The following is a 24,236-nucleotide window of genomic DNA, read 5'->3' as shown; positions in this document are numbered from 1 at the left end:
GAGCATCCCGATCAGATGTGCTATCTACAAGTTGACGAGCAACAAGCTGGATCATCGTCTCCGCTGATCAAGGTTTACTGCGACATTACATCTGATTCAATGCCAAAAGGCTTTTTCGGAAGCTACAGACTACTAGGATTCATCGGTGCTCCTTTGGAAGACAAGACTAGCGACGGCACCAAAATTGTGCCACCTGCTACCACTGGAAAATTGGACTACGATTTGGTCAGCTCCTGGATAGAAGACTGCCAATCGCACGATGAGTGTAGCATCGGATCAGAACCAAGTCCCGAGGGCGCTACAGGCATCTGGCTGGTTGACGTCCAAGATAGGTGTTTAGTCCAGCGGGACTGGGATTGTCGCTACATTGCCCTCAGCTACGTCTGGGGGGACCTCGTAGCAATTCGGAGCCAGAAGACCAATTTCCCCAGTCTGAAATTTCCTGGCTCTTTGAACGGCGTTATGGGACAAATGCCACAAGTCATCCAGGATGCCATCACATTTACCGCCAACGTCAAGCAACAATATCTTTGGGTGGACTCTTTGTGCATTGTGCAGGACGATGACACCTTCAAAGAAAGATACATTCCTCGAATGCATCTGATCTACCAATCATCTCTAGCAACTATCGTTGCTACAGCCGGAAAGGATGCCAATAAAGGTCTGCCTGGTATCTCCTACCCCCGCGAGGCCCCCTACACCCCGATCAAGTTCGGTTCTCGGTCGCTGGAAGCCAAGCCTCCTTGCCTCCTGCCTCTCATGTGGAAATCAAAGTGGAAAACCAGAGCCTGGACCTTCCAGGAAGGCATATTCTCCGGAAAATGCATATACTTCACCGACTACCAGGCGTTCTGGGTTTGCTCCGCTCGTCGGGCTTCGGAAAGCAACACTGAGTATTACCATGATGGAATGCACCTTTGGGAAAAAAGCTCGACTAGTCTCTTTTCTCGGTCCAGCGGCACATACCGGGAACGTGTTTACCAAAGTCTTGTGCAGGGCTATTCAAACAGGACACTGTCTCACCATTCCGACTCGCTCAGCGCTTTTGCCGGCCTGCTCTCAAAGATGGGGGAAGCGTTCGACTGGAAATTTGTCAGTGCTCTACCAGAGAAAAGCTTTGAATCCTTCATTTTCTGGGTTGCACCTTTTGGCGGCATACTTCGGCCGAGAAATAACGCCATGCATAATTCGGATGTTATGTTCTGCCGCTCACCCACTTGGTGTTGGACAGCATGGGACGCATACGTGTACTGGGACCCATGGAGACAAGACGAATTCATGGGGAAAGCGGTGACTACAAAGTCCGAAGTCGAAGAATACTGGATCAGCGAGACCGTCGGGTTTAGGAGGATTGGCGACAAAGAACACTCCGACCACGGCGACCAAATGTTCGCATCATCACTGCATGAGAAACAACCATGTGTGCTGGACTCTCGTCGGCTGGGGAGTGATCTCCCGCCAAAAACTCTTATGTTCAGGGGAAATATCATCGATACCAAAGCCTTCGAGATCAAGTCCCCAATCTTCGACCCAGCCTGCAGTCGCTACTTTCAAGGACATTTGACCGGCGCAGGCTGGGTATATGACAGCAATGGCCGACACTGCGGAACCCTTCGTGGCATCAATCTCTCAAAATATTATGACCAGGAGAAATGGGAATTCATTTTGCTGTCGCGCAGCGACCAAGACGAGGTTCTTCAAGCTGACATCGACGCCACGCCAAGCCCCGACTTGCCTCCGGAGTATCCCTCTGCCAAAGAGTACTACGAAGAAATATTCGATACAACAGCGTATAAATACCGAAGTTGGTGGACTCTGAACATCATGTTGGTCGAAAGGAAAGGTTTGTGGGTGGAACGGGTTGCTGTTGGGCAAATTCATGCTGATGCGTGGGATTCCGCTCTTGGGCAGTCATCTCCGGAAACAATTTTCTTAGCTTGAGGTGCTCTGTCTGTCGTCAGGAGTGGTATATGGTTTGTTGATCTACATTATTCGGTTGAAGAGAGTGGTACATAGACTATTGATGTACACCGTTCATTGGACAAATGAAACCTTGGAATGTTCCTGCAGAACAATAGCCACCCCACGTTACTGATGTCATGGCCCAGGCTACGAGCATTCATTGCCTTCCATCTCGTACATTATTGATAGTTAGTTTGCGACTCCCAGTTCTTTCTCGCTTGCGCCGTGCCGAGTCCGCAGCTTTTACCAGCTCGCTCCATCGTGCGACAACTTGCTTGCTGTTCGGACTTGTCTCAACCACTTGCAGTATTTTCTGCGCTCCACGAATCTTGGAGAGCGGTCCAATAATCCAATCCGCCGTTCCATCATCGCCCAAGAGAAACGGGTAGTTATTGGGGTTGAGAACGACGGTGACCTCCTGAAGGGCAGGCAACAACGCAGCAACAGCCAGACACGCCGGCTCCCAAGGGATGCGAGGAACAGTTGCAAAGAAGCGCCTGGGAAACATCGTTACGCGCAGGATATTCCTTCTTGTTTGCTTAGAGAACCTGCCGAAGAACTCATTGACAGTCTGTTCGTTTGTATCTGATCCCAGGTCGAAGGTGCAGCTTCTGTAGAGCAACGGCATGGCCTCGGAGTATGTTTGCTTGTTCACTCTCAAGATGACAGTGTCAGGTTCGAAACGAGCCTCTGTTGTGTAAACCAAAATTCCCCAGGGTCTTCTCGAGAGGTTCACGGTCCCGCCGTAGTAGACCAGGTAGCAGTATATTTGTTCCCGCAATTCGAGTGGTAGATCGAACAGGGGAAAGGGGTCGCTAGAACGGCGGACTGGATCCGAGAATCCGATAGACTGGCAATCGTCGTCGCCCATTATTACTGTGGAACGTTACTTATTTGGTTGTCCGTCTTTTTGCTTTCCAGCTTCATTCATCTGGAAGAGATAAATATCTCGCCGGAACTGTTGGAAAGGGTGCCTAGAGAATAAAAGTGGTCCGATGTTATTCCTCAACTGAAGTATTGTGCATTCTGGTTACAACGATTTGCTTGTCTTTCAGCTCCCTACATTGCATCAGACAAAAGCATCCACACACCATTTATGCACATTGAGTGGCTGAAGACTGTGGCGACACAATGTGGCTTGCAAATCATCAAATAATTTCGATTCATGCTCGGACGCAAGAGCTATCCCAGCTGCGTTATCTACAACACACCTGTCGAGCCCTGCCTCGATGGCCATGCGCCTAATTCGACATTCCTACCGCATCTGCTTCACAGCACATCAATTGACCGTTCGATCTATCACCACCAAAGCCTCTGCTCCCACGATTGTCAGCACCCCGAGCGCGATTCCGTGTCAGCCGAAGCGCCTTCGGTGCACCGAGGTGGACGAAAATGGCGACGTGACAGTGCGATATATCTCGGCGAAGAAAACCGAGCTCACCACACGCTACGGCCTTGTCCCTCGGGACATTCGCAAGATTGAGCTTTCGACACTCTCCCACATTGGCATCCGGCCCTCGACCGTTCTCATTCACCTCTTCCACCTGAAGGTGTTGGTGCAGCGTGACCGAGTCCTTATTTTCGACGATGCGACGAGTCCCACCTCACGCGAAGCATTTCTGCGCGACATCGGCGAAGCAATAAAACTGAGGAATGCGGCGTTGGCCGAGGTAGCGTGCGAGCGCAAGGAAGACGAGACATACGCGCAGCCGCAAGCCACCTTTGAGTTCCTGGCCCTAGAGGCTGTCTTGAGCTCCGTTGTAACGGAGCTCGAGGGAGAGCTCGCGGCTGTGCGACTTCCGGCTGATCGTGTCCTCGCATCTCTCGAAGATGATGTGGACCGCCGCGTGTTGCTGAACCTGTTCGGTCTGTCCGGAAGGGCAACCTGGGTTGCGGCGCAAGCGGAGCTGGTCCTCGGCGCTGTCGAAGATGTCCTCGATTGGGACGACAGTCTTGCCGCTCTGTATCTGACAGAGAAGGCAGACCCGAATGCCTTGGCAAAGACTGTGGACGACGACCTCACGGCGGCAGAGTCATTACTGGGGTCGTACTACAACGCTCTCAACGAGATCGTGCAGGAGGCGCAGAGTCTGGTGTCCAGCATTCGGAACACCCAAGAGAGGTTTGTGTCACACACCATTGCTTCAGATTCTAGAACACCCTCTGACTGTTTCTTCCGTCTTGGCCTGCCTCCAGCGCCAGCGCCATTCTCGATGCCAACCGCAACTCGTTGATGTTACTCGACCTCAAATACCGCATGGGGACGCTTGGCCTTGCATCGGGCTCCTTCTTTTCTGCCTTCTACGGCATGAATATATCTAACTATATTGTAGACTACAACTGGGCGTTTCCGGGCGTATGCGGAACCTCGGCTGTTCTAGCTGTGATCGCTACATGCTACGGGTCGTCCGTCCTGCGCAAGCTGATGAGAGTGAGGATGGAAGGGCACCGGGAAGCCCGATCACTTGTCTCTGGGAGATGGAGCAAGACGATGAAATGAGACCAGGACAAATGTAACAACAGGGTCGTTTTCGCAGTCACGTACAAATACACAAGTGACGGTGAGGATGACATAGTTAATGTGTAGTAATGCAGACATCAAGGAGCGCTGGAAGTACGCCGAGCGTTCCCTCTGGCAACTGATGAGGCGAACCAGCCCAGACAAATTGTTCGATCCCCTGATATCTGCTTCAGTCAAAGATCATCACCGAGTGCGGCCGGTATTGTCTCTTTCGGCCCGTTCACCAGCCGTCTTGCTGCTCGAGCTTCTTGGACCCTAGCCGGAACCTTCGGACGGCATCTTGGCCAAGCCGGTGCCCAGGCGGCAGATTTAGGCTCACTCAGGGGGCCCCAGTGCAGTACAGCCAGACGTACACGCGGTCATGCAGAGCCTCAAATTTCATAACAGTCATAGAGCTTTTCAGAAGATTGGGTATATGAATCAAATGATCATGTGTGTATTCCTGCGGATTCACATGTCACCAAAAGAATTGGTACACAAGTACGCCGCAGTCAGCCGTGAACCCGGGGTTATGGGCCTGGAATTCAGGTACCGACCCGCTTCGTGCTGTCGTCCCTGCATGGACATCAGGATCGCACCTTGAACTTTCCTCGCAGTCAAGAAACATGTGTAATTCTTGTGTTGCGATGCATACAGCTGGCTACATGTAGTACAAAACACGATTCATCGCACAGAATCGCAAGCCATTTTGAATAAGATCCTTCGGGATTCTGCATGGAACACGACGTGAAAACAGGAGACATTGTGTTGAATCAGAGACACTCCACCGCCATTTTTCAGTTGATGCGCTGCTGGGGTTCCAGTTACCGAGACCAGTTTTCAGGTCTAGAACACACCAAAACAGCGGGAGTAATCACGCGGAAAGGGGATGTCAAATTGGCGGAACGTTTCCCCGGCCGTCGATAATCTCTCTAGAATACCAGAAAGAAGCAATACTCAGGGACCGCAAGGGGCTGAGAGTCCAAGCTGAGGATCGTGCTGTAGGGGGGGGAACAACACAACCCAGCCAACAGCGGACTGATGGGGCTCAATCAGCGCACATTATCGCCAAGACTGCCCCATTGACGATGAGCTGGACGGGAATGACGAGTTAGGAGGGGCCTAGACTGACGGTGCAAGTGGAGATTGTAGGCTGAGTCTGCCGATCACTACTAGCTGACTGCCAGGTCCAATACCATTCTTTTTTCACCTTTCACCATGTTTACCCCAATGGAAAACCGGTCGGTGACGGTAGTGAGATGCGTCTTGGCTGGCAAGAATACGAGCTCCACGAAGGCACGCGAGCGACGTCATGCACAAAAATTCTCTCGTGTCTGTCGGTAGCTATTTTTGTTGTACATGCTACCGAACATGTGGCGCACTTTAAATACCTTAAAGATGACCCAACGTAAACAAATAAGGACCCTGGGATGCCCAGCTTCGACCAGACTTCCAGAAGCCCTCATCCGTCCCTAATTCTCATTTATTATCTTTAGTTTAATATCTTCAATATGTATCTGAGAGGAGCTGTCGCTGCCACCTTGGCTACCACCGTCTTGGCCCAGACCCAGCAGGGCTTCAACTACGGAGCCACCAACGAAGACGGCTCTTGCAGAGGCTACGATGACTTCGTGAGCTACTTCAACACCGCAAAGAGCTTGGCCGGAACGTCGGGCTTCGCATCTGCCCGTCTCTACACATCAATCCAGTGCGGTACGGTAAATGACCCGATCTCAGCTTACCAGGCCGCGATCGACACCGATACTCAGATCTTGGTGGGCCTGTGGGCCAGTGCCGGCCGCGGCATCTACGAGAACGAGCTCAACTCCCTGCTGCGCGCCGCCGAGCAGTACGGCACCGCCTTCACCGACCGCGTAGTCGGCATCAGTGTCGGGTCCGAGGATCTCTACCGCAGCAGCCCCGATGGCGTTGCCGCCAACGCCGGCGTCGGAGCCACCGGCGCCGAGATTGAGGGATACATCGGCTGGTTGAGAGACTGGATCCGCGGCACCGCGCTCGAGGGCAAGCCCATCGGCCACGTCGACACCTGGACCGCGTGGGTGAGAGGCGAGAACGCCGGTGTTGCCGCCTCTGTTGACTGGCTCGGCCACAACTCCTTCCCCTACTTCGAGTCGACCAAGCCCAATGCCATCGAGCAGGCTGCCGACAACTTCTGGACCGCCGTGGGTAACACCGAGAGTGTTGCAGGAGGAAAGCCTGTGTACATCACCGAGACTGGCTGGCCGCACAGTAAGTTGAACCAGACCCAGCCTCACCGTTGCGGTGCTACACGTCTCGAAATGTCTTTGACTAACATGCTTATCGTAGTCGGTCCTCAGTCGGGCGCTGCTGTCGCCTCCGTCGACAATGCTCGCACCTACTGGTCTCAGGTCGGTTGCGCTCTGTTTGGTCAGCGCAACGTTTGGTGGTACACCCTTCTTGATGCGAACACTGCGCAGACCGACATCTCCTTCGGCGTGACGCCGGCAGGCAGCTCGACGCCCGTTTTTGATCTTAGCTGTTAAGAGCTTTGAGATTGGGAAAGTGAGCCTCTGCGAAGGATATTCGGGGTTGAAATAAGCTATGAATAAGAGCACGGGGCTACGCCAAGATATGCCACGTAATAATGTTAATTTTTACTTTGCCTTCACGATAAGTCCGGGAATCCGGCCCATGGGAAATGGTGAAATCGCCAAGAATGCCTTCAAACTCTATTTTCCAAGCCGACGTGTTGACCTGTCTGTTGACAACATGGCGAGAGTCGCATCCTACTCCACAAGCTGGAGCAGCAGAAGGAACTTTGGTCTTAAAAGCAACCATACTATCACACCGATGCTCCCAGTTTTCTTCATCCCACTGGCCACTGACCGAGTTCGGTTAGCCGCTGATCTGCTGTCAGATTATTCGCTAAGTCATGCAGCTTTTGAATTGTCCCTTCTGTTGCGACGATAAAAAACATGCACAAGCCCCGCACTTCTCTTGTAAATCATTTATCTTTGTGTTGCGACTCACCAGTGGATGACGGAACATTTTGATAGTAGTTTTCTCATCTCTTGAGCTGAAACTTGATTATTTGCATATTTGACATGGAGGTACTGATCGCTGGGGTAGCCTGGGCGCTGAACCGGACAGTCTCTACCCAGAAGATCTTTGGCTGCCTCGGTCTCGCTTCACTGCTTGCTCACAACGTCGCGGGGTCTTGGACGGAGCTTGCGGCGCAACTTTCGCCCCAAGCATCTATCTTGCTGCCCGATGAGCCATCATTCGAATCGTCTATAAGCAGATGGAGAGAGTGGCATGCGCCTAGCGTGGGTGCTGTCGTGAATGTCTTTACGGAGAGTGATATCCAAGCCACGGTACGTATACACGAAGTCGAGAACGAGTTCGGGTCGACTGATCGTCAGTGGACTGAAAGACTGATTGATACCGACTTGCACAGATCCGGTACGCTAATGAGCATGGAATACCCTTCCTCGCCAGGTCTGGCGGGCATGGCGCGACCGAAGCATTGCAGGCTGCTAAAGACGCGATCATGATTGACGTGCGGGGTTGGAATCAGGTTGAGATAGCAGAAGATGGAAAGACGGCAACTCTAGGCGGCGGCGCGAGTGTGAAAACGGTTGTCAATGCCCTCTGGGCGGCAGGCAAGCAGACGAGTGAGTCCATTTCCCCAGAATATTTGACAGGGACCAGATGCTTATCTCCCCAAGCGACCGGCCTTTGCGAATGCGTCGGCTTTTCAGCACCAATCCTCGGAGGCGGCCATGGTTGGCTACAGGGACAGTACGGCCTAGCCTCGGACCAAGTCATCTCGGCCCGGATCGTCCTTCCCAGCGGCGAAGCGGTGACGGCATCAGGGGAGACCAACCCCGACCTCTTCTGGGCCTTGCAGGGAGCTGGACACAACTTCGGCGTTGTGACCGAGTGGGAGTACCGCGTCTACGATGTCAAGAACAATGCTTGGGGCTACAGCATTTTCATCTTCCTCGCTGAGCACCTAGAAGAGGTAATGGAAGTGACCAACAAGATGATGGAGACGCAACCGCCTGAAATCGCCCACTGGATTTACTTCATTAACCTTCCCGACATTGATCCGAAGAGAGTACGTTCCCCGAATGCGGATCCACCTCCTTTCCATGGCTAACGTTGCTAGCCAATCGTCTGGTACGCCATCATTAACGATGGAAGTGAAAATGATACCGTAGAGTATGCCAAGCCTCTTTTCGATATCGAGCATGTCAGTGCCGAAAGTGGCTCTACCCCGATGCCCGACTTGGCCGTGAAGGTGTTTACTAGTGAGGACAGCCTCGGTTGTGCCAAAGGCAACACTGGTCTCAGGTATCCTATCGGGCTAAAGAGATACGATCTTCCCGCCATTCGAAAAGTGTTTGACGACATGACCGAGATGTCTCTTACCGTTCCCGAGCTTGCGGGCTCGTTCTTCATGTTGGAGGGCTATTCGACGCAGGGGGTCAAGGCTATTGATGAAAAGAGCTCTGCCTTCCCGCATCGCGATGATGATCTCTTGGTCACCCCTTACGTCGTGTACAAGCCAAACGCGTCTCTGGATGCTCTAGCTCAAGACTATGGAGAGAGGTTGCGGGGTCATCTACTGAAAGCGAGCGACGATCCGGAGCGGCTGCGGGCGTACGTCAATTATGCGCATGGGGACGAGTCTTTGGAGTCTGTGTATGGGTGGGAAGAATGGAGACTCGAGAAACTGAGGGCCTTGAAGAAGAAGTGGGATCCAGAGAACCGGATGAGGTTCTACAATCCCATTGTGTGAGGCTCACAGCACTCAGAAAGGTAGCCCCTGTCTCAGGGGCTGTGCTTCCCAGATCGAGGAACGTTCCAACAGAAAAGGCAAGGGCAGCCGCACAATCTCGATGGAGTAATCTGAGCGTAACATCACGCACGCATGAGCATGTTCGTGGTTCAACGCGTATGGTATGCGAGGTCTAGGACGCAAGTGATGGAGTACAGACGGTGTGACGGACCGCTCAGTCCGGGAACGCCCACGATATCCTGGTCCGTAGGAGTTTAGAGCAACAATATGCCGATGATTACCCGTCCCTGACGTTCCGATGCTACTATTTGAACGCGTTGCGGAGTTTGTCGGAGCTGGATGGTGTAAAGCGCGGAGTTTACCCGACACTCCGCGAGTCGTAGTATCCCCTGCGGTGAGCATTCACCGAATCAAGTCCAGACTCAAGACTGCCTGGCAACCAGCGAGCTATGACCACTCGCGACTCATTATGGTCAAGGAATAATCCACCAGGTTGAAGGTACTGCCGTCTTAGGAACCTGTCTACGCGGCGCAAATGTCCGACGACCCGCTCTTTCCCCCAACCTCTCCTCAAATCCCGATTATTTGTCGTAAGATCATGCGGGGAAGTCGTTCAGCTCGCTTTCGGATTCCCTGCACGGCATATGAAGAACACAGACTTGATCGTTTACATCTAGAATTTACTTGTCAATGTGTCAATTGAAGAACTCTTTGACAGCCTTTCAGACCGGAAGTTGATGCTGTAGTGAGCGAGTTAGTAGCTCTTTCGAGGCGAGCTTTACCCACTTGACCCGCGTCCAGAACTCTTTAACGAATTCATGGCTTCAGCATCAACTCGTAGATGGGAAAGATGAAGTCCGATATCATTAGAGGGTGAATGACGTTGTTATCTGGATCTAACCATCTGATCTGTTGACAAGCGGAGCCTCAACGCGGGAATGTCGAGGATTTAACAACAGCCCCGTTTGCCAAGGAGATGAACTTTGGACAAGTGCTGGAAGTTCAGACCCCGATATCCCCCGAAGACGCTTCACCTCAACTGCCCCAGACTTACCCCATGTCAGACTGAGTGGTTTCCCCACGGGGGGCGCTTGTAGTTCCCTGCCGTTGATGGAGATTCAACCATGAATTGGGACGGTTGTATGTCTGTGCATCGACTTAAAAGTCCCGGTTCCGAAGCAATTAAGTAAGTCTTGTCACTACCAGCTCTCTTGGCTCTTCTTTTCTCCCCGAGCAGATTTTCGGCGCTTTTGGAGTCTTCCGTGGTCCCTTTTGTTATTGGTTCACGTTCCTTGACACTCTGAGAACATGTTTGGAAAGTCGAATGGTGCTTCCAACAAGAGCAAGGGCATCAGCCCCGAGCTTGAGGCTGTCCTGCCTAAGGATGGCCTCCCATGGCACAAGAAGTCACATCTGAGATGGCTCAACTACTACTGCGTCTTCTTGGGCCTTTTGTGCGCCGCGAACGGATACGATGGATCGATGATGAACGGGTTGTTGGCTCTGCCTCAATGGATGAATTTCATGGACCAACCGAAAGGCGCATGGCTGGGTTTCATCAATGCCGTCCAGTCCTTATCGACTATGCTCGCCTATCCTGTCGTCGCCTATTTCGCCAACCGATGGGGCCGTAAGAAAGGCTTGTTCGTGGGATACGCCTTCTTGTTCCTAGGATCACTGCTGCAAGCATTCACTCCCAACAAGACGGGCTTCATTCTTGGGCGACTGTTCATCGGTCAACCGAGTGGTTGGTGGGGTGGACTTGCACCTGTTCTCATCACTGAACTGGCTTACCCAACACATCGTGGAATCCTTACAGCGTGAGTGTAACATTGCTCAAGCTTCGCAATAGCACGACTAAAGGCGCTTGACTTTAGGCTTTACAACTGTGGGTGGTTCGTCGGTAGTTCGTTTGCCGCCTGGGTACGTGCATCATCGCCATACTCGTATGAATGTTGCTCACAAGATGCAGGTGACATACGGGACCCGAAACTACGATAGCACATGGGCTTGGCGCATCCCTTCCCTTCTTCAAATTGCCGTACCGATCGTCGTTCTCCCAGCCGCCATCATGGTTCCCGAATCGCCCCGCTTCTTGGTTTCTAAGGGGCGAGTTGCAGAAGCGCGCAGAATCCTTGTCAAGCTACATGGAGGTGGCGACGAGCATTCCTTGCTGGTTGACTTCGAAATGGCCGAGATCGAGCGGGCGATCGAAGATGACAAGGCTCTCGGCGAGACTTCGTCTTGGATGGAGATGTTCAAGACCCCTGGAAACAGGCACAGGGCCTTTATCTCTATTACGCTTGGCCTGTTGGCTCAATGGGTAAGAACTGAGACTCATACACAGAGGGTTTTTAACTGACAGATTCAGGGCGGAAACAACTTAGTCAGCTATTACCTCGCAGACGTCCTTAAAGCAGTCGGAATCACGTCGATCACGGACCAAACCATCATCAACGGCTGCCTGCAGAGTTGGAACCTGGTCATGGCTGTCTCGGCGGCCATGTCGGTTGATAGAGTTGGCCGTCGTTTCTTGTTCCTCACCAGTGTGTTGGGCATGCTCACCAGTTACATCATCCTCTCAGGTTTGAATGGTGGCTTTGCCACAACAGGAAAAGCATCGGTCGGCCTTGCGGTTGTTCCATTCCTGTACATCTACTACAGCTTTTATGACATTGCATTGTAAGTACCATCCTTCCTGGGTGCTCGAAAGATGCTTGTCGTTTAATCCTAACTGTACAAACACAGTACACCTCTTATTGTATCATACCCCGCCGAGATCTGGCCATACCAGCTGCGTGCCCGCGGTACCGCCTTGACGCAAATGTCTACGTATTTCGGCATTTTCTTCAACGTTTTTGTTAACCCCATTGCATTCGATGCAATGGGCTGGAAGTATTACCTTGTGTTCGTTGTCATTCTGATCATCGGAACGGTGATCATCTACTTCTTCTACCCCGAGACTAGGGGTCACACGCTGGAGGAGATGGCTGTCATTTTCGACGGGGAGTCAGCAAGGGTTACTGATACCTTTGTATCCGGAGACGACAAGAGAGCTGGTATTACGCAGCATCACGAGAGCGCATGAGTAAGCGCCTCATAGATCAAATCTGTCGAGGAGTCCATTTGATGTGGAATTGCATTTTCAATGGGTTCTTGGTGTTGGTCATGGGATCTCAAATAAACTCGACATTATGCATCCTACTGTTTCTATTGGACCTTTCCTCTTGAGTCCACAGTCCAAATCTCTTCAATAACCCCATTTCTATGCGCATAGTAGAAGTCGTGAAGGTTGATAGTCGGATCAATGTGGCTAGGAATCATCTCAACCCGATCTCCCACGTTGAGCGCCGGCGTTCCCTCGTCCCACGTCAACGAGCCATGCTCGTCGCCAAGGTTCGCATGCCTGTACCTAGGATCCTTGCACTCTGCCAGTCCACTGTCCGTCGTCAAGGATTTGAGGCCCGTATCAATCGTGACCTGACGTTTGCCCTGTTTGCTGACTACCGTCGCCAAAAGGGTAAGACTGTTCGAGTAAAATGTGCCAACTGCGTTTCGATAATCGGTGTCCATGAAAATGAAAGAACCGGGCTGTAGCTCAGTTACACCGGACACCTGCGCACAGAACTCCCCAGTTCCTGTTCCTCCAGTGGTGACAACGTCGATAGCGAAACCATCTTTTCGCAGTTGCTCTGCCGTGTCGACCAGCGTCTTCATCGACTCAAGGCACTGTTTCTTGCGGTCTTCACGGTCGTGAAGATGTTGAAGATGACCCTCGTAGCCCTGGACACCAATCAACCGCAGGTGCGGCAGCGTCGCGACGTGCTTCGCGAGAGCCAAGGCCGGCTCTCCAGGCGCAACTCCGGTTCGGTGCAGTCCCACGTCAAGATCAATCAGGGTAGTTAACGGCTGATCGATGCCAGATTGGGCCAGGGCGTCATTGATTGCGGTTGCACCAACCTCGCTGTCCACCACAATTCTGATGTCCCTGTGCTTCCGGAACAGCTCGACAAGCCTCTTAACTTTGGGAGCACCGATGATTTCGCAAGTGATGAGGATGTCGTCGAAACCGGCCGTGGTGATGGCCTCCGCCTCAGACACTTTCGCCACACAACAGCCTGTTGCGCCGGCGGCCACCAGCTTGCGGGCAAGAACAGCGCTTTTCGTGGTCTTCAGATGAGGTCGTACTTTGCGACCAGTAGGCAGAAAATTGTCGAATAGCTTTTTTATGTTGGATTCCATGAGATCGAGGTTAACAATCATGGAGGGAGTGTCCAGGCTGTCGAGGCCATCGCCGACACGCGGTGAGTACATGGCTGCAGGAGCTAAATAATCGACTTTCAGGAATAAAATGGAAGCAAAGACTTGTTGATTGACTTTGCAGCGTCAAAAGGAGTTGCGAACGCTTAAGGAATGTGTCTTCGGCGGACGCACGGCGAGGGGAGAGCGGAATCGGCGCTCCTTATCAGCGCCGTAATCATCGGGCGGGGTTGAAGCTCTCGGCCGTGCACAATAATCTCGCATTTAATTGGTCGGTGAAGTATCATGCGGACATGACACTACATTGAGGGGTCTCCGTCAACACGGAAAAGAGCAAGGGACATGGCATCAGCCAAGATAGCGCGCCCCGGCCGTTGGTTAACACTGAGAAGTCTTCCAAGAGGCACTTCACCACCAGCAGATGGTGAGCGTGGCCGCAGAATGGTTTGATCTCCGTTGGGAACTGCCAAGTTCCTCTCCGACGGCCCAGGAGAGGAGACACCCCGGCTCGCGTTGCTCCGGCGCAATGTCGACTCGGGCCGATTCGGAGTGGGGTTTCCCGAGTCCGGGGTAAGGAATTGCGGAGACGGCGAGGTTGTCCGCGGAGGAAGAAGGGCAGCCCCGCGAGGTGCCTCGAATCGAGATGAACCACCTTGATCCCCGCGGGACGGATGCTTCTTCTGGGCTTCATCCCGCAACAGGCCCCATAGCTGTTGAAGCCACCTTTGCTTCTCTTCGGGCTTCATCGAACGAAGGGGTAGGACTTCCGCGCCGCCCATCTCCCTCGTCGGCCACGGGAAGCTGACTGCCATTTCTCTCAATGTCTCAGAGTCAAGCTGTCGAAGAACGATTCGAAGTTGTGGCTCGACATTTGCTACTGGCTGAAACGCCCAGTCTCCTCGTAGCTCTAGGCGCTCTGCAATCTGTGACATGGCTCCGACCAACCATTCAATCGCGACGTTGTCGGGAACTGTATTCGCCTTGCTCAAGAGCCATCCAAGCGTTTCTGGCGTCCCTGACTGGTTGAGGATGGGGATGCTGCGCTTGTCGTGTTCGCGATCCTGCAGCTTCATGATAAAGTCGTTGTATTGCTGCATTGCTGTCAGAGGCAGACCGACGAACTTGCCCGCATTAAGAGCGTGAACAATCTCATCTCCTAGGGCAATGCCAGACTTAACACCGCTATTGAGACCACGCCCTGGCCAAAAGTGTACCGTCATAGCAGCGTCGCCGGCGACTGCAACAAGGGCATGAGGCCGGTTGATAGAAGCTGAATCTGATGGCGGGAGGTACTGGATGCCTTCTCGCACAGCTTGCACCACAACCGGGATGCGCACGACGTTGATGACCTCGCTCTCCTTGAAGCCGAAAAGCTTCAACCCATCGGATATCGACCTCCACAGCGAACCTCCTCTGTTCTCCGACGGTGCGAAAACTTGGTTTTCATTAAAGCCAGGCGGGATCGTCCCATCCGGCCGTCGTAGACATCCTGGATACCCAAAAGTGACAGGTTGACCATCCATAGCCAACATCTTGTGCCATTCCTCCTCGGTGAGCTGCATGTTGAGATACCCGCGACCATCGAAGTCACTGGCGTTGAGGAGATAACGGGTTTGGCCCAACGTAAGAAACACGTTCAGAGGTTGCGACCAAGGAAGCCCAGCTGGCCGATCGAATGCCAAGCCAAGGGCATAACTCCTTCCGCGTTCGTTCTCGTAGCCATGGAAATAAGACTTCCGGACCCAAGATGCTGCTCCGTCTGCTCCAAGGAGCAAATGAAAGTCACCAACTTTGTACAAGTCTTCGCGTGTAACGCCCTCCGCGTGAAGGTGTATCAGGTCGTAAAACTCAGGCGCATGGCATCTTCGAAGCAACCGATCCTCGACCTTCCGGATCTGAATGTTGGCTGAACCAGGCCAAACACACTCGGGGCGCCCTTCGAAAAGTGCTTGCTGCGTTGCCTGGCTCATCAACGTCGTGACTGACTCTTGCAGCGTGACGACCTGATCGCGTCTGCTTGCGGTCGGCGGATAGTTGAAATAAGTACCGTTCGGGCCTGCCATGACCACCCAGCGCCTTTCATATACGTGGACTTGGATCTTGCCAGCACCCTTTTCGGCGAGCGAGATGGCTGACGCCAGAGCCGTGGGACCTCCACCAACTATGGCAACCTTGAGACGTCCTGTGGGGTACTTATATATGACTGCGTCCACAGGCGGAGGTTCGACGTTTCTGAATATCGTTGGGTCGAAGAAGAAGTCCATCACAACTTTGGTTTTGTCGGAGTACATGAAGTCCGGCACCTTGGCTTTGATGAGCATAAATCGGACACATTGAAGCAGTGGCGTAGGGGCAAAACTGGGATGACGATTGCCGAAGATCCTCGTTTGAATCGCGAGAGCCAACGCTGTAATGTTGCGGTACTGTTGGTCTGTCGCGATGGCTTGCAGTTCGAAGCTGAAGACCGGGTCTGGGTTCATCTTGGCGAAGCGAAGCAAAAAGATCTTGGCTCTTTCCAGATCAGTGCGGCTGTCGCCGGATCCGCCGGTACCCCAAGCATCTTCGTATAGTTTCGGGAATAGGATGTCCTCGTGGGATGTTGTTCGTGTTTGGCCTTTGGAAAGGGGGCGAAACCCCGACGGCGAACGACTTCTATTCATGTCTTGTCTGTCCTAAACCAGCTTGACAGAATTTCGAGATCGAATGCGAACGTGTGGAAGAATGATGTCCGAGGAGCCGGCGAAAAGTCCCCGGGGGGTGTATAAGACTTTATGAGCTTATCTTGGTTCATCCGGACAACGTTCCAAAGTCCAGATGACTGACGGGAAGGAAGCGCCAATCTAACCTCTAGCCTCATAAAGGATAGAGGCCATCCCAAAATACCAGACCAGTGCGACAAGAAGAACTTTGTAAGAATCCTTCTAACACAAGTGAATAACTAAAATCTGAGTAAGATTTAAGTTTCTTGTCCTTATTTTTACCACGGCAAAAGGGCATCCGGGATTTGAAGACTCGGAGATTAAGTACCTCCGAGGCAAGAAGTACGAAAACAGGTTTAGTTATCAGACGGAGGCTGACTTCCAGTCCCCATTTCCTAAAGTTTCTCAATTTATCTCATCTAGCGTTGCTTCATAAGCATGGACGTCAATTGAGCACATTGGTGCACTAACATATAAGGTCGCGGGCGAACTTCAGCCACTGCTCTCTCACGTGGCCTCTAAGTTCAACGGGTGGGAAAACATGGCATGGCTTGCATGTGATTATTGGATTGTTCGACATTGTGGGCCTAGAATGGGATGAGAATGGACCTCGCCTGTGGTGGGCGATGAAGTTGATCTAACGTGCGATATACAGAACGGTGAAATATGTTTCTGTTGCTCAATTCCTGCTAAATTACTGTCTGCCCTAATGTGGTACAGCCTGGGCCACAAATGTACGGCAAGCTCAGATGAGCTGACCTTGCGATTGGTTAGGTATCTATGCGGACACAGGCGTCCCAATCACGGGCCGGATTTAAGAAGTCTAGCTGATATTCCCCGCACAAACGCACTTCCATCCTTTGATCTTACCGTGAATGTCAACTCTGCAAGGGTTCCGCACCGATACTCCAATACGCAGTGATTTCTCAGATACTGCCATGGCGGAGATTCTCGGCATCGCCGCGGCTGCTCTCCAACTGACAGAACTGGCCGTCAGGATTTTGTCAGAGGGGTATGCTTTTCTTAACAAGGCCGTTGGCGCCCCGACGGAAATCCGACAGCTCCTTACGGAAACCGCAGCTTTGGACTGTCTTTTGAGTCGCTTGCGAGACCTAAGCAAATCGACCAACTCGAGTTCGGCTCATGAGAATGCTCTTCTTCGATTGAAAGAGATTGGAGTATTTGATGAATGTCATAATCTACTAGCTTCGATCAACCAGACCCTAGCATCACTGAGAAAAGAGGACGGCGAACGAGTCAGAAACATAGCCAAGAGATTGGCATGGCCACTTCATGCGCAGAAGGCAGTTCAAGAGTCTTTGAATAGTCTCCGGCGAATGAAAGAAACTCTTTCCACTGCCCTGGAAACCAATATGGCGTGAGATATACATCCTAGATATCAATAATGATGCTAACCAGATAACCCCACGAGTTGCCGTCGACAGAATCGAGGCCAAAGTCAACCAAACGGATTGGCAGAGAGTGTTTTCTTGGGTTTGTCCAGTGACACATCTGCAAACACAAGATACCCTGCAAGACCTTTTGGGTCGACGACATCCTGGGACTGGGACTTGGCTCGTCGAATCTAAGGAATTCACAAACTGGGTGAATGACTAGTCAGAGGAGCTGCTATGGATCACCGGTCTTTGTAAGCTTTCCATCAGATTATGAACCTGAATCGTGAAAAGGAAATAACATATCAACAAGCGGGAGCCGGAAAATCCGTTCTATGGTCAGTTGTAACGGCCATGAATAATTGCATAGCTGACATATAGCCCAGTGCCACGGCCGTTGAGGCCCTACCAGCCCTAATATCATCAACTAATGGAATTATGGTTTACTTTTTCGGCAGTTTCGAAGAAAAGGAAAAAGCTACTCTCCATTTCCTCACGAGTATTGCCGCTCAATTTGTTTCACGCTCGCAAAGGTGTTTTAATACCGCCTCGGAAAGGCAAAAGAGTAAAAAGGGCTTTTCGCTAACAATAAGCGATTATGTAAATCTCGTTGAGTCCTTCATGGGCAATTACGATCAGGTTGTTATCGTTGTGGATGCTCTTGATGAGGTTGAAGGGATGCAGCAACAAGAGAAAGAAGCCTTTGTTGCAGTTTTACGTCAATTCATGGGAATGCAAGGTGGATCAACTATCACTGACCATCGGGAACCAACACTGGGCCGACAGAAAGGTATCGGTAGGAAGATTATGATCACGAGTCGAGAGGATGCCTATATTCGGACGAGTCTTGCACATGAGTGCAAATTTATATCATGGAACCTGGACTCGCAGCACCTCCTACGTGCGGACCTCGAGCAGTTCGTGTCGGCTGAGCTGCAAGAGAGGATGAAGTCAAACAGGATTTGTCTCAGAGACCCGAAGCTCGTGCCAATTATCAAAGATCAAGTCCTTCAAACGACTGGAACGTAAGTACGGCACGATGCTGCATTTTCCTCTCGCGCACGACTAACAATCTTCCATCTGACTTAGTTTCCTCCAAGCCAACCTTCAGCTGGACTACATCACGGCAACGAGAACTGATCGAGAGGTATGACGGGCTTTAAAAAGCCTCCCTAATGGTCTCAATGCCACGTACGAGCAAATTCTTGGTTCTGCCCTTCAAAAATACCCACAACGCCAGTCCGAGCTGAAGGATATTTTGCAATGGCTCGCCATCAGTTTGATACCACTTTCAGTGGAGAACGTGGCTGAAATAACGTCCATTGACCCAGACGACACTGCCCTGGACTTCGAAGCAATCGTTACTGACTCTTATGACGTTGTTGCGCCACTCGTGCAATTGGTATCGTATTACCAGACCTCGCGACATCGTTCGCACGCCGCGACGATCGTACAGATGCATCACGCAACGGTCAGAGAATTCCTCACTGGATCTGACATCTTGACCACCTCGGCATCCATCTTTCATTTCAGCGAAGTTGAGGCGCATGCGCTCGCAGCGGAAAGATGTCTTCAATACCTCGCATTCTCTGATTTTGATCGCGAGATACCCGAGAATTACACAGAATTTGAGGCTTTCCTCAAGCAGTACTCCTTCCTGTACTACGCCGCTACGAACTGGGCAACGCATTTGCGGCTGTGTAGCTCGTCCTCTGGCAAGACGGATATGGAGAGGTTCTATCGGCACATGCAATGGTTTTTGGACCCCGCCCAAAGCCCGCGCAAGTACAAAATATGGCAATATGTTCTGGAAGAAAGTCCAAGCATGGATGCCACCCGTTACAGCGGCAACCCCATCACTTATGCAATCGCGAACGATCTCCACGTCGTGGTAGATGCATTGCTCCCCACCGTGGAGGATATAAACGGATACCTTTCCGACGGGAGTACCTGCCTCATTTTTGCGGCAATGGTGGGCGATGTCGAACTCGCGCGCCGTCTCCTGAACATGGGGGCCAAAGTCGACGTTCCTGATAGGGTGAGGCTTCTGACGCCTCTGCACGTTGCTGCAGAGGAGGGAAACGAAGAAATGGTTGAGTTCCTGCTGGAGCATGGAGCATCACCGTTCGCTCGCAGTGACACCGGCACAACACCATTTTACAGAGCTGCAGGGAGCGGATGCACGAAGACACTCAGGTTGCTATACAACGCAGGCAGTGAAGTTGATGCAGAGACATGGGACACATGGACGCCTTTGATGGAAGCGGTTGAGAGTGACCACTATGAGGCGGCTCAATTACTCTTCTCTTGGGGTGCTGACGCTGGGAACTTATCGAAGTTTGGTTTTACGCCCCTGGATTTTGCATCAAATAATCTGGCACCTCTTATTGTCGACGCCGGGGGTGGCCCAGGGGTGGATAGAAGTGACGAGCGTCAGGAAGCAATTAATTACGCGCGGGGAAGATCGTGAGCCGTGGCCGCGGCTAGAATCGGCTGATCAAATCCTACAGACGAGAGCACGGCATTTGCTTCGAGACACTCGGCTATTCAAGCTGACTTTTCGTGGTAGAGAAGATTCTTGAATAAGCTGGCCAGAACACGACTGAAAGTTTAGTCAAGCACCACATTGTTCGTAAACTTGGTATTGTGCAGGCTGAAATCACTCCACGCAAAGTTGTGCGTGACCCCGCTGATATCATACATGGAGAGACCAAGCACATTCGGAGTGTGACGTCATCATCACGCGAACCCAGCGCTCGTCTCATGTACTTAACAGGAAATGGGAATCCCCCAAGAAAGGCGATTGTGCGTATTTCACAGTTCTGACTTATTTCCAAAATCAAAGCCAGTAACGACAAATTCGCCATGAACATTGACATCCCGGATCTGGTCAAGAAGGCGGTGCCGGAATCAGAAGGTCGCAACGCGCGCATCGTCTCCGATAATTGGACCCGCTCCAACTACAGAGATGTCAACTTTCTATCATCGGGCTTTCCTCGCTCGCGGCCAAAGCTATACATAACTGCAGAGAGTGACGAGTTCGATGAGTTGACCCTAGCTGAATGGCGCGATGAGGGCTTCGAAGTCGAATATCTGCCCATGGGGGACCCAAAGAAGTATCGGGGCAAGCTCCGATCTTTGAGTAAAAAGAAGATGGATCCATGCCAGACATTTGGCATCGTCGGTCAGTGAACCAGTATGGCGCATATCATGATATAAACATGCTAATAATGAGCAGCGTACGGTGATGCCGCTGCTGTGTGCCTGGAGCATTACCACGTTCTGGACAACAACCCGGAGTTCAAACTCGGGCTGCTAATCGCGTACTATCCGACGGCTATCCCAGACCCTCAAGGGCACTTTCCCAGCAGCATCTCGGCTCTCGTTCATCTTGCCGCAGATGAGGAGATTGGCATCACGAAGCGATCCCAGATGGTTGGGATTCAAGGGAAAAGGCGAACCACGCGAAAGAAGGTGGAAAGCGGCATTGGCACTGGAGGAACTTTGAAGCTGGCGTACCCAACCTACACGTACGACGCCGCGCCTGGTTTCGCCGAGCATGACCTTGACGACTTCGACAAAATCTGTGCCGAGTTAGCATGGAGCCGGAGCTTGACCGCGGCAAGAAAGGCCTTCAATAATTATGCGGACCTAGAACTCGTGTTGGAGGAAAACGTACAGGGTCAGTATCTAAGGGAAAAGAGAGGAGTGGACCAAGCTGACTCGCACAGGTAAATTCTTCACCCGAAACCTGAACCAAACGCTTTCATCGTACACAACACACAAGAGCCCACACGTTACTCATATCCCGACTTTGACGGGAGGAATTGGGTCATCAGAGCTCGAGCGTTTCTACTCTCAGTTTTTCAGCAACCCCCCGTCGATGAGACTGACCTTGATTTCCCGCACTATTGGGGCTGATCGAGTTGTCGACGAGGTTCATGTCCGCTTCAAGCACACCGAGGAGATGCCTTGGATCTTGCCCGGTGTCCCTGCTACGAACAAAAGGGTCGAGGTCCTCGTGGTCAGCATCGTGGGATTGAGGGGAGGCAAGATTTACCACGAGCATGTGTATTGGGACCAGGCTAGTGTTCTGGTGCAAGTTGGCTTGTTAGATCCGAATCTAGTACCCGAAGAAGCGCGTAAGAGCGGAGTGCAAAGGCTACCCGTTGTCGGGAGAGATGCGGCAAGACGGGTTCTGAAGGGTTGGGACCTTGGAGAGGAAGGAGAAGCTGATAACGAGCTGATACCTGGCTGGGATGAGGGCGAATCCGGAGACGAGAAGGATGAAGAGAGGACGACCGAGGAGAGTGGACAACTAAAGAATGGCGAACCATCTAAGAGCAGCGAGCAGCCAAAAGACAACGAACAACCAAAGGATACCCAACGACCAAATGACACTCAACAGTCTAAGGGTAGCGAAAAGCCGAAGGGTAGCGAGAAACCAAAAGGCAGGAAGAAGCCAAAGGGCGTCGGGCAATCCAAGGACGTTGAACAGCCTAAGGATAACGAAGGACCGAAGCATAGTGAAGAACCAAAGAATATCGAACAACCCAAGGACGCTGAAGGACTTAAGGATATTGGACAACCGAAGGAAAGCGAAAAGCCCACGGACATCGAAGGATCCAAAGACACCGAAGGACCCAAGGATGACCTAAGCGAAACAACTTTGCCGCAACGAGAAAAGCCTTCCACAGCAGATACTACCAGCGCGTAATACTGGATAAGAGACGATGGATAATGGCAGTTCATGAACATTCGATCTGGATGAAAATAAAATGTAATGCAGACAGCGACCGAGGAAGTCTCAGATTGCCATCATTTTCTTACAGTCTCATGGAAATAATTAAAATCCTACTTGGCTTTCGCCAGGCAATGTAACTAGAACGTTCTCGAGAGGCAATGAACTTGACTTTATCTACCACTTAAAACATTTCAACCTGTATACATGCGCTGGAAGCTGGACATACAATTTAAACAAAGAAACGTTAAGTGGATGGAGGAGCATCCCAACTCGCGATAAACTGCCATCATTAAACACTGAACTCATTCCTCAGCCACTCCTCGACCCTTGAGTCTGTATCTGAGTAGATCTTTGTCTTGGACGAGTGCCCATGCTTTCGATCCCAGACAAAGGTAGTGTTTCCAGATCGAAGATTTGGAAGTCGCATCTCAATCTTCTTGGAATCCACATCGATGATTGCCGGAATTGAGAATCCTGCCAGCTTAGCAGCAGCGACGTCAAAGTCTTCAGAGTCAGACGTAGTGTCGGACGTGGAAGCGTCGCTAGACTGGACATCATTCGCGGCTACATTGACTGGATATCGAGGCGTGTAGTCGTACGCAGGTTGCATGGGAGGATTTACGACGGGGCGGTAGTAGAAGAATGGCGGCTCTGCCGTCAATTGTGGATAGGCGTATGTTTGCAAAGGCGTGGATGTGGCATATTCCCACTGCATTTGACCTGAAAGTCCTCTGTTAGCTGGTGCCATAAATACATGTACGCCATGTAAATGAGGACACACCTGTTGCTGTTACGCGATTTCTGAAGTAAAACCCCCTATCTTCACTATCAAGAGTCCAGGCAGACCACGGGCCCGCAACTGGGGCCACGTACGGCGTTGCTGCTGGTGCGGCAGGTTTGGGATTTGCCGGCGGCGGAGGAGGCTTTGAAGGAGTATCTTCTTGAGCCGTTTTAACTGCATGCTTTCGATGATGGCTGTGACGTGGCGCCATATTTGCTCAAAGGCAGTGGCAGGCACTGAAGTCTGATCCGGTTAGAGATTGAGGTCGTTCAATTGAGGTCGTTCAATTGAGGTCTATGCTATGAAAGGAAATGGCGCGAGGAAGACTAAGGTTCTTTTGAAAGATCACAAATGCAGCGGATCGCGGGGATTAAGCATTAAATATTTACCACGCTACTACTGCCCGCGTCATTATGCCTTGGTTGGGGGCCGAAGAATTGGAAAATGTCACTTTGGAATTGACATGTATGAGACCCCCGTCGTTGGCCACGGAGGGTCGCGTTATTGAACGGTAAGGCAGCCATGCCCGAACCATGGGCAGCAATCAACACTGCCTTGCTAGACCAGATCGACGCTGCCATTGGCAAATCACGCTAGTTTGTCTCGGACCCTGTATTGATCTCAACAATTCTAGACTTCCCATGTGAGTGTGGCTAGCAAAACGCGAACAGGAAGTTGCATATTGGGGTAGGCATCGCAGACACTGCCTGCCTGATCGTGCATGGCTGGTGTGTTGGAATCATATTTCATTCGCACCAGCCATTCCGAGTCATTCCAGCCTAAACAGAAATCGTCATATGACCGGAAGTGACAGATGGCACAACACCGGGCCGAGTCGGATGCTGTGCTTATGGGGATTTATAGTTATTGCGGCCTGCAGTTGAGCATTACACCGAGGTAAGCCGGACCCTCGAACGAATGGGGCTTATGCTTACCCGATGGCGGACTACAGACGCCTGGCTGCCCAATTCTGCATGCACAAAGTCGCCTGACATGACTGCATAAAGCGCGTCTCTTTGGGTCATCGGTTACTACACCCGCGAGTTGTCTGTAGAGTTGTGTCGCACCCACAATTATGCATTTTACATCAGATCTGGGCTTCCCAGGCAC

General features: G+C 51.8%; 10 protein-coding genes across 10 annotated transcripts; 7 read left to right on the top strand and 3 right to left on the bottom strand.

Annotated features, from left to right (window-relative positions):
- Positions 1-15: 15 nt before the first annotated feature.
- On the top strand, positions 16-1,941 carry CGCA056_v004292 (uncharacterized protein; the record flags this gene model as incomplete). The annotated part of the gene is made up of 1 exon (XM_037319547.1): positions 16-1,941. The coding sequence occupies one exon, from the start codon at positions 16-18 to the stop codon at positions 1,939-1,941; it is 1,926 nt and encodes a 641-aa protein (XP_037181675.1).
- A 1,250-nt stretch (positions 1,942-3,191) lies between these two features.
- On the top strand, positions 3,192-4,397 carry MRS2-1 (Mitochondrial inner membrane magnesium transporter MRS2; the record flags this gene model as incomplete). Its single annotated transcript, XM_037319546.1, has 3 exons — positions 3,192-4,084; positions 4,159-4,318; positions 4,395-4,397. 3 exons carry the CDS (start codon positions 3,192-3,194, stop codon positions 4,395-4,397), a joined length of 1,056 nt encoding a protein of 351 aa, XP_037181678.1.
- A 1,576-nt stretch (positions 4,398-5,973) lies between these two features.
- eglC-0 (putative glucan endo-1,3-beta-glucosidase eglC) lies at positions 5,974-6,987 on the top strand (the record flags this gene model as incomplete). Its single annotated transcript, XM_037319545.1, has 2 exons — positions 5,974-6,712; positions 6,791-6,987. The coding sequence occupies 2 exons, from the start codon at positions 5,974-5,976 to the stop codon at positions 6,985-6,987; spliced, it is 936 nt and encodes a 311-aa protein (XP_037181677.1).
- Positions 6,988-7,548: 561 nt separating this feature from the next.
- Positions 7,549-9,248, top strand: chyH-2 (FAD-linked oxidoreductase chyH; the record flags this gene model as incomplete). The annotated part of the gene is made up of 4 exons (XM_037319544.1): positions 7,549-7,818; positions 7,902-8,118; positions 8,173-8,564; positions 8,616-9,248. 4 exons carry the CDS (start codon positions 7,549-7,551, stop codon positions 9,246-9,248), a joined length of 1,512 nt encoding a protein of 503 aa, XP_037180699.1.
- Positions 9,249-10,556: 1,308 nt separating this feature from the next.
- CGCA056_v004288 (Lactose permease) lies at positions 10,557-12,336 on the top strand (the record flags this gene model as incomplete). The annotated part of the gene is made up of 5 exons (XM_037319543.1): positions 10,557-11,068; positions 11,126-11,171; positions 11,221-11,571; positions 11,620-11,930; positions 11,997-12,336. 5 exons carry the CDS (start codon positions 10,557-10,559, stop codon positions 12,334-12,336), a joined length of 1,560 nt encoding a protein of 519 aa, XP_037180700.1.
- Positions 12,337-12,458: 122 nt separating this feature from the next.
- DTA (D-threonine aldolase) lies at positions 12,459-13,562 on the bottom strand (the record flags this gene model as incomplete). The annotated part of the gene is made up of 1 exon (XM_037319542.1): positions 12,459-13,562. The coding sequence occupies one exon, from the start codon at positions 13,560-13,562 to the stop codon at positions 12,459-12,461; it is 1,104 nt and encodes a 367-aa protein (XP_037180693.1).
- A 245-nt stretch (positions 13,563-13,807) lies between these two features.
- On the bottom strand, positions 13,808-15,988 carry CGCA056_v004286 (uncharacterized protein; the record flags this gene model as incomplete). Its single annotated transcript, XM_037319541.1, has 1 exon — positions 13,808-15,988. The coding sequence occupies one exon, from the start codon at positions 15,986-15,988 to the stop codon at positions 13,808-13,810; it is 2,181 nt and encodes a 726-aa protein (XP_037180694.1).
- Positions 15,989-18,222: 2,234 nt separating this feature from the next.
- ANKK1-0 (Ankyrin repeat and protein kinase domain-containing protein 1) lies at positions 18,223-20,183 on the top strand (the record flags this gene model as incomplete). The annotated part of the gene is made up of 4 exons (XM_037319540.1): positions 18,223-18,626; positions 18,691-18,748; positions 18,842-20,033; positions 20,176-20,183. 4 exons carry the CDS (start codon positions 18,223-18,225, stop codon positions 20,181-20,183), a joined length of 1,662 nt encoding a protein of 553 aa, XP_037180691.1.
- A 283-nt stretch (positions 20,184-20,466) lies between these two features.
- On the top strand, positions 20,467-22,318 carry CGCA056_v004284 (uncharacterized protein; the record flags this gene model as incomplete). The annotated part of the gene is made up of 3 exons (XM_037319539.1): positions 20,467-20,785; positions 20,840-21,283; positions 21,333-22,318. The coding sequence occupies 3 exons, from the start codon at positions 20,467-20,469 to the stop codon at positions 22,316-22,318; spliced, it is 1,749 nt and encodes a 582-aa protein (XP_037180692.1).
- Positions 22,319-22,634: 316 nt separating this feature from the next.
- CGCA056_v004283 (uncharacterized protein) lies at positions 22,635-23,337 on the bottom strand (the record flags this gene model as incomplete). Its single annotated transcript, XM_037319538.1, has 2 exons — positions 22,635-23,065; positions 23,127-23,337. The coding sequence occupies 2 exons, from the start codon at positions 23,335-23,337 to the stop codon at positions 22,635-22,637; spliced, it is 642 nt and encodes a 213-aa protein (XP_037180697.1).
- Positions 23,338-24,236: the final 899 nt, after the last annotated feature.

This window comes from Colletotrichum aenigma (genome assembly GCF_013390185.1).
Source record: "Colletotrichum aenigma strain Cg56 chromosome Unknown KSG_Cg56_contig03, whole genome shotgun sequence".
Taxonomy (NCBI): domain Eukaryota; kingdom Fungi; phylum Ascomycota; class Sordariomycetes; order Glomerellales; family Glomerellaceae; genus Colletotrichum; species Colletotrichum aenigma.
Note: the sequence above shows the minus strand (reverse complement) of the source record. Positions and strands in the feature narration are given on the sequence as shown.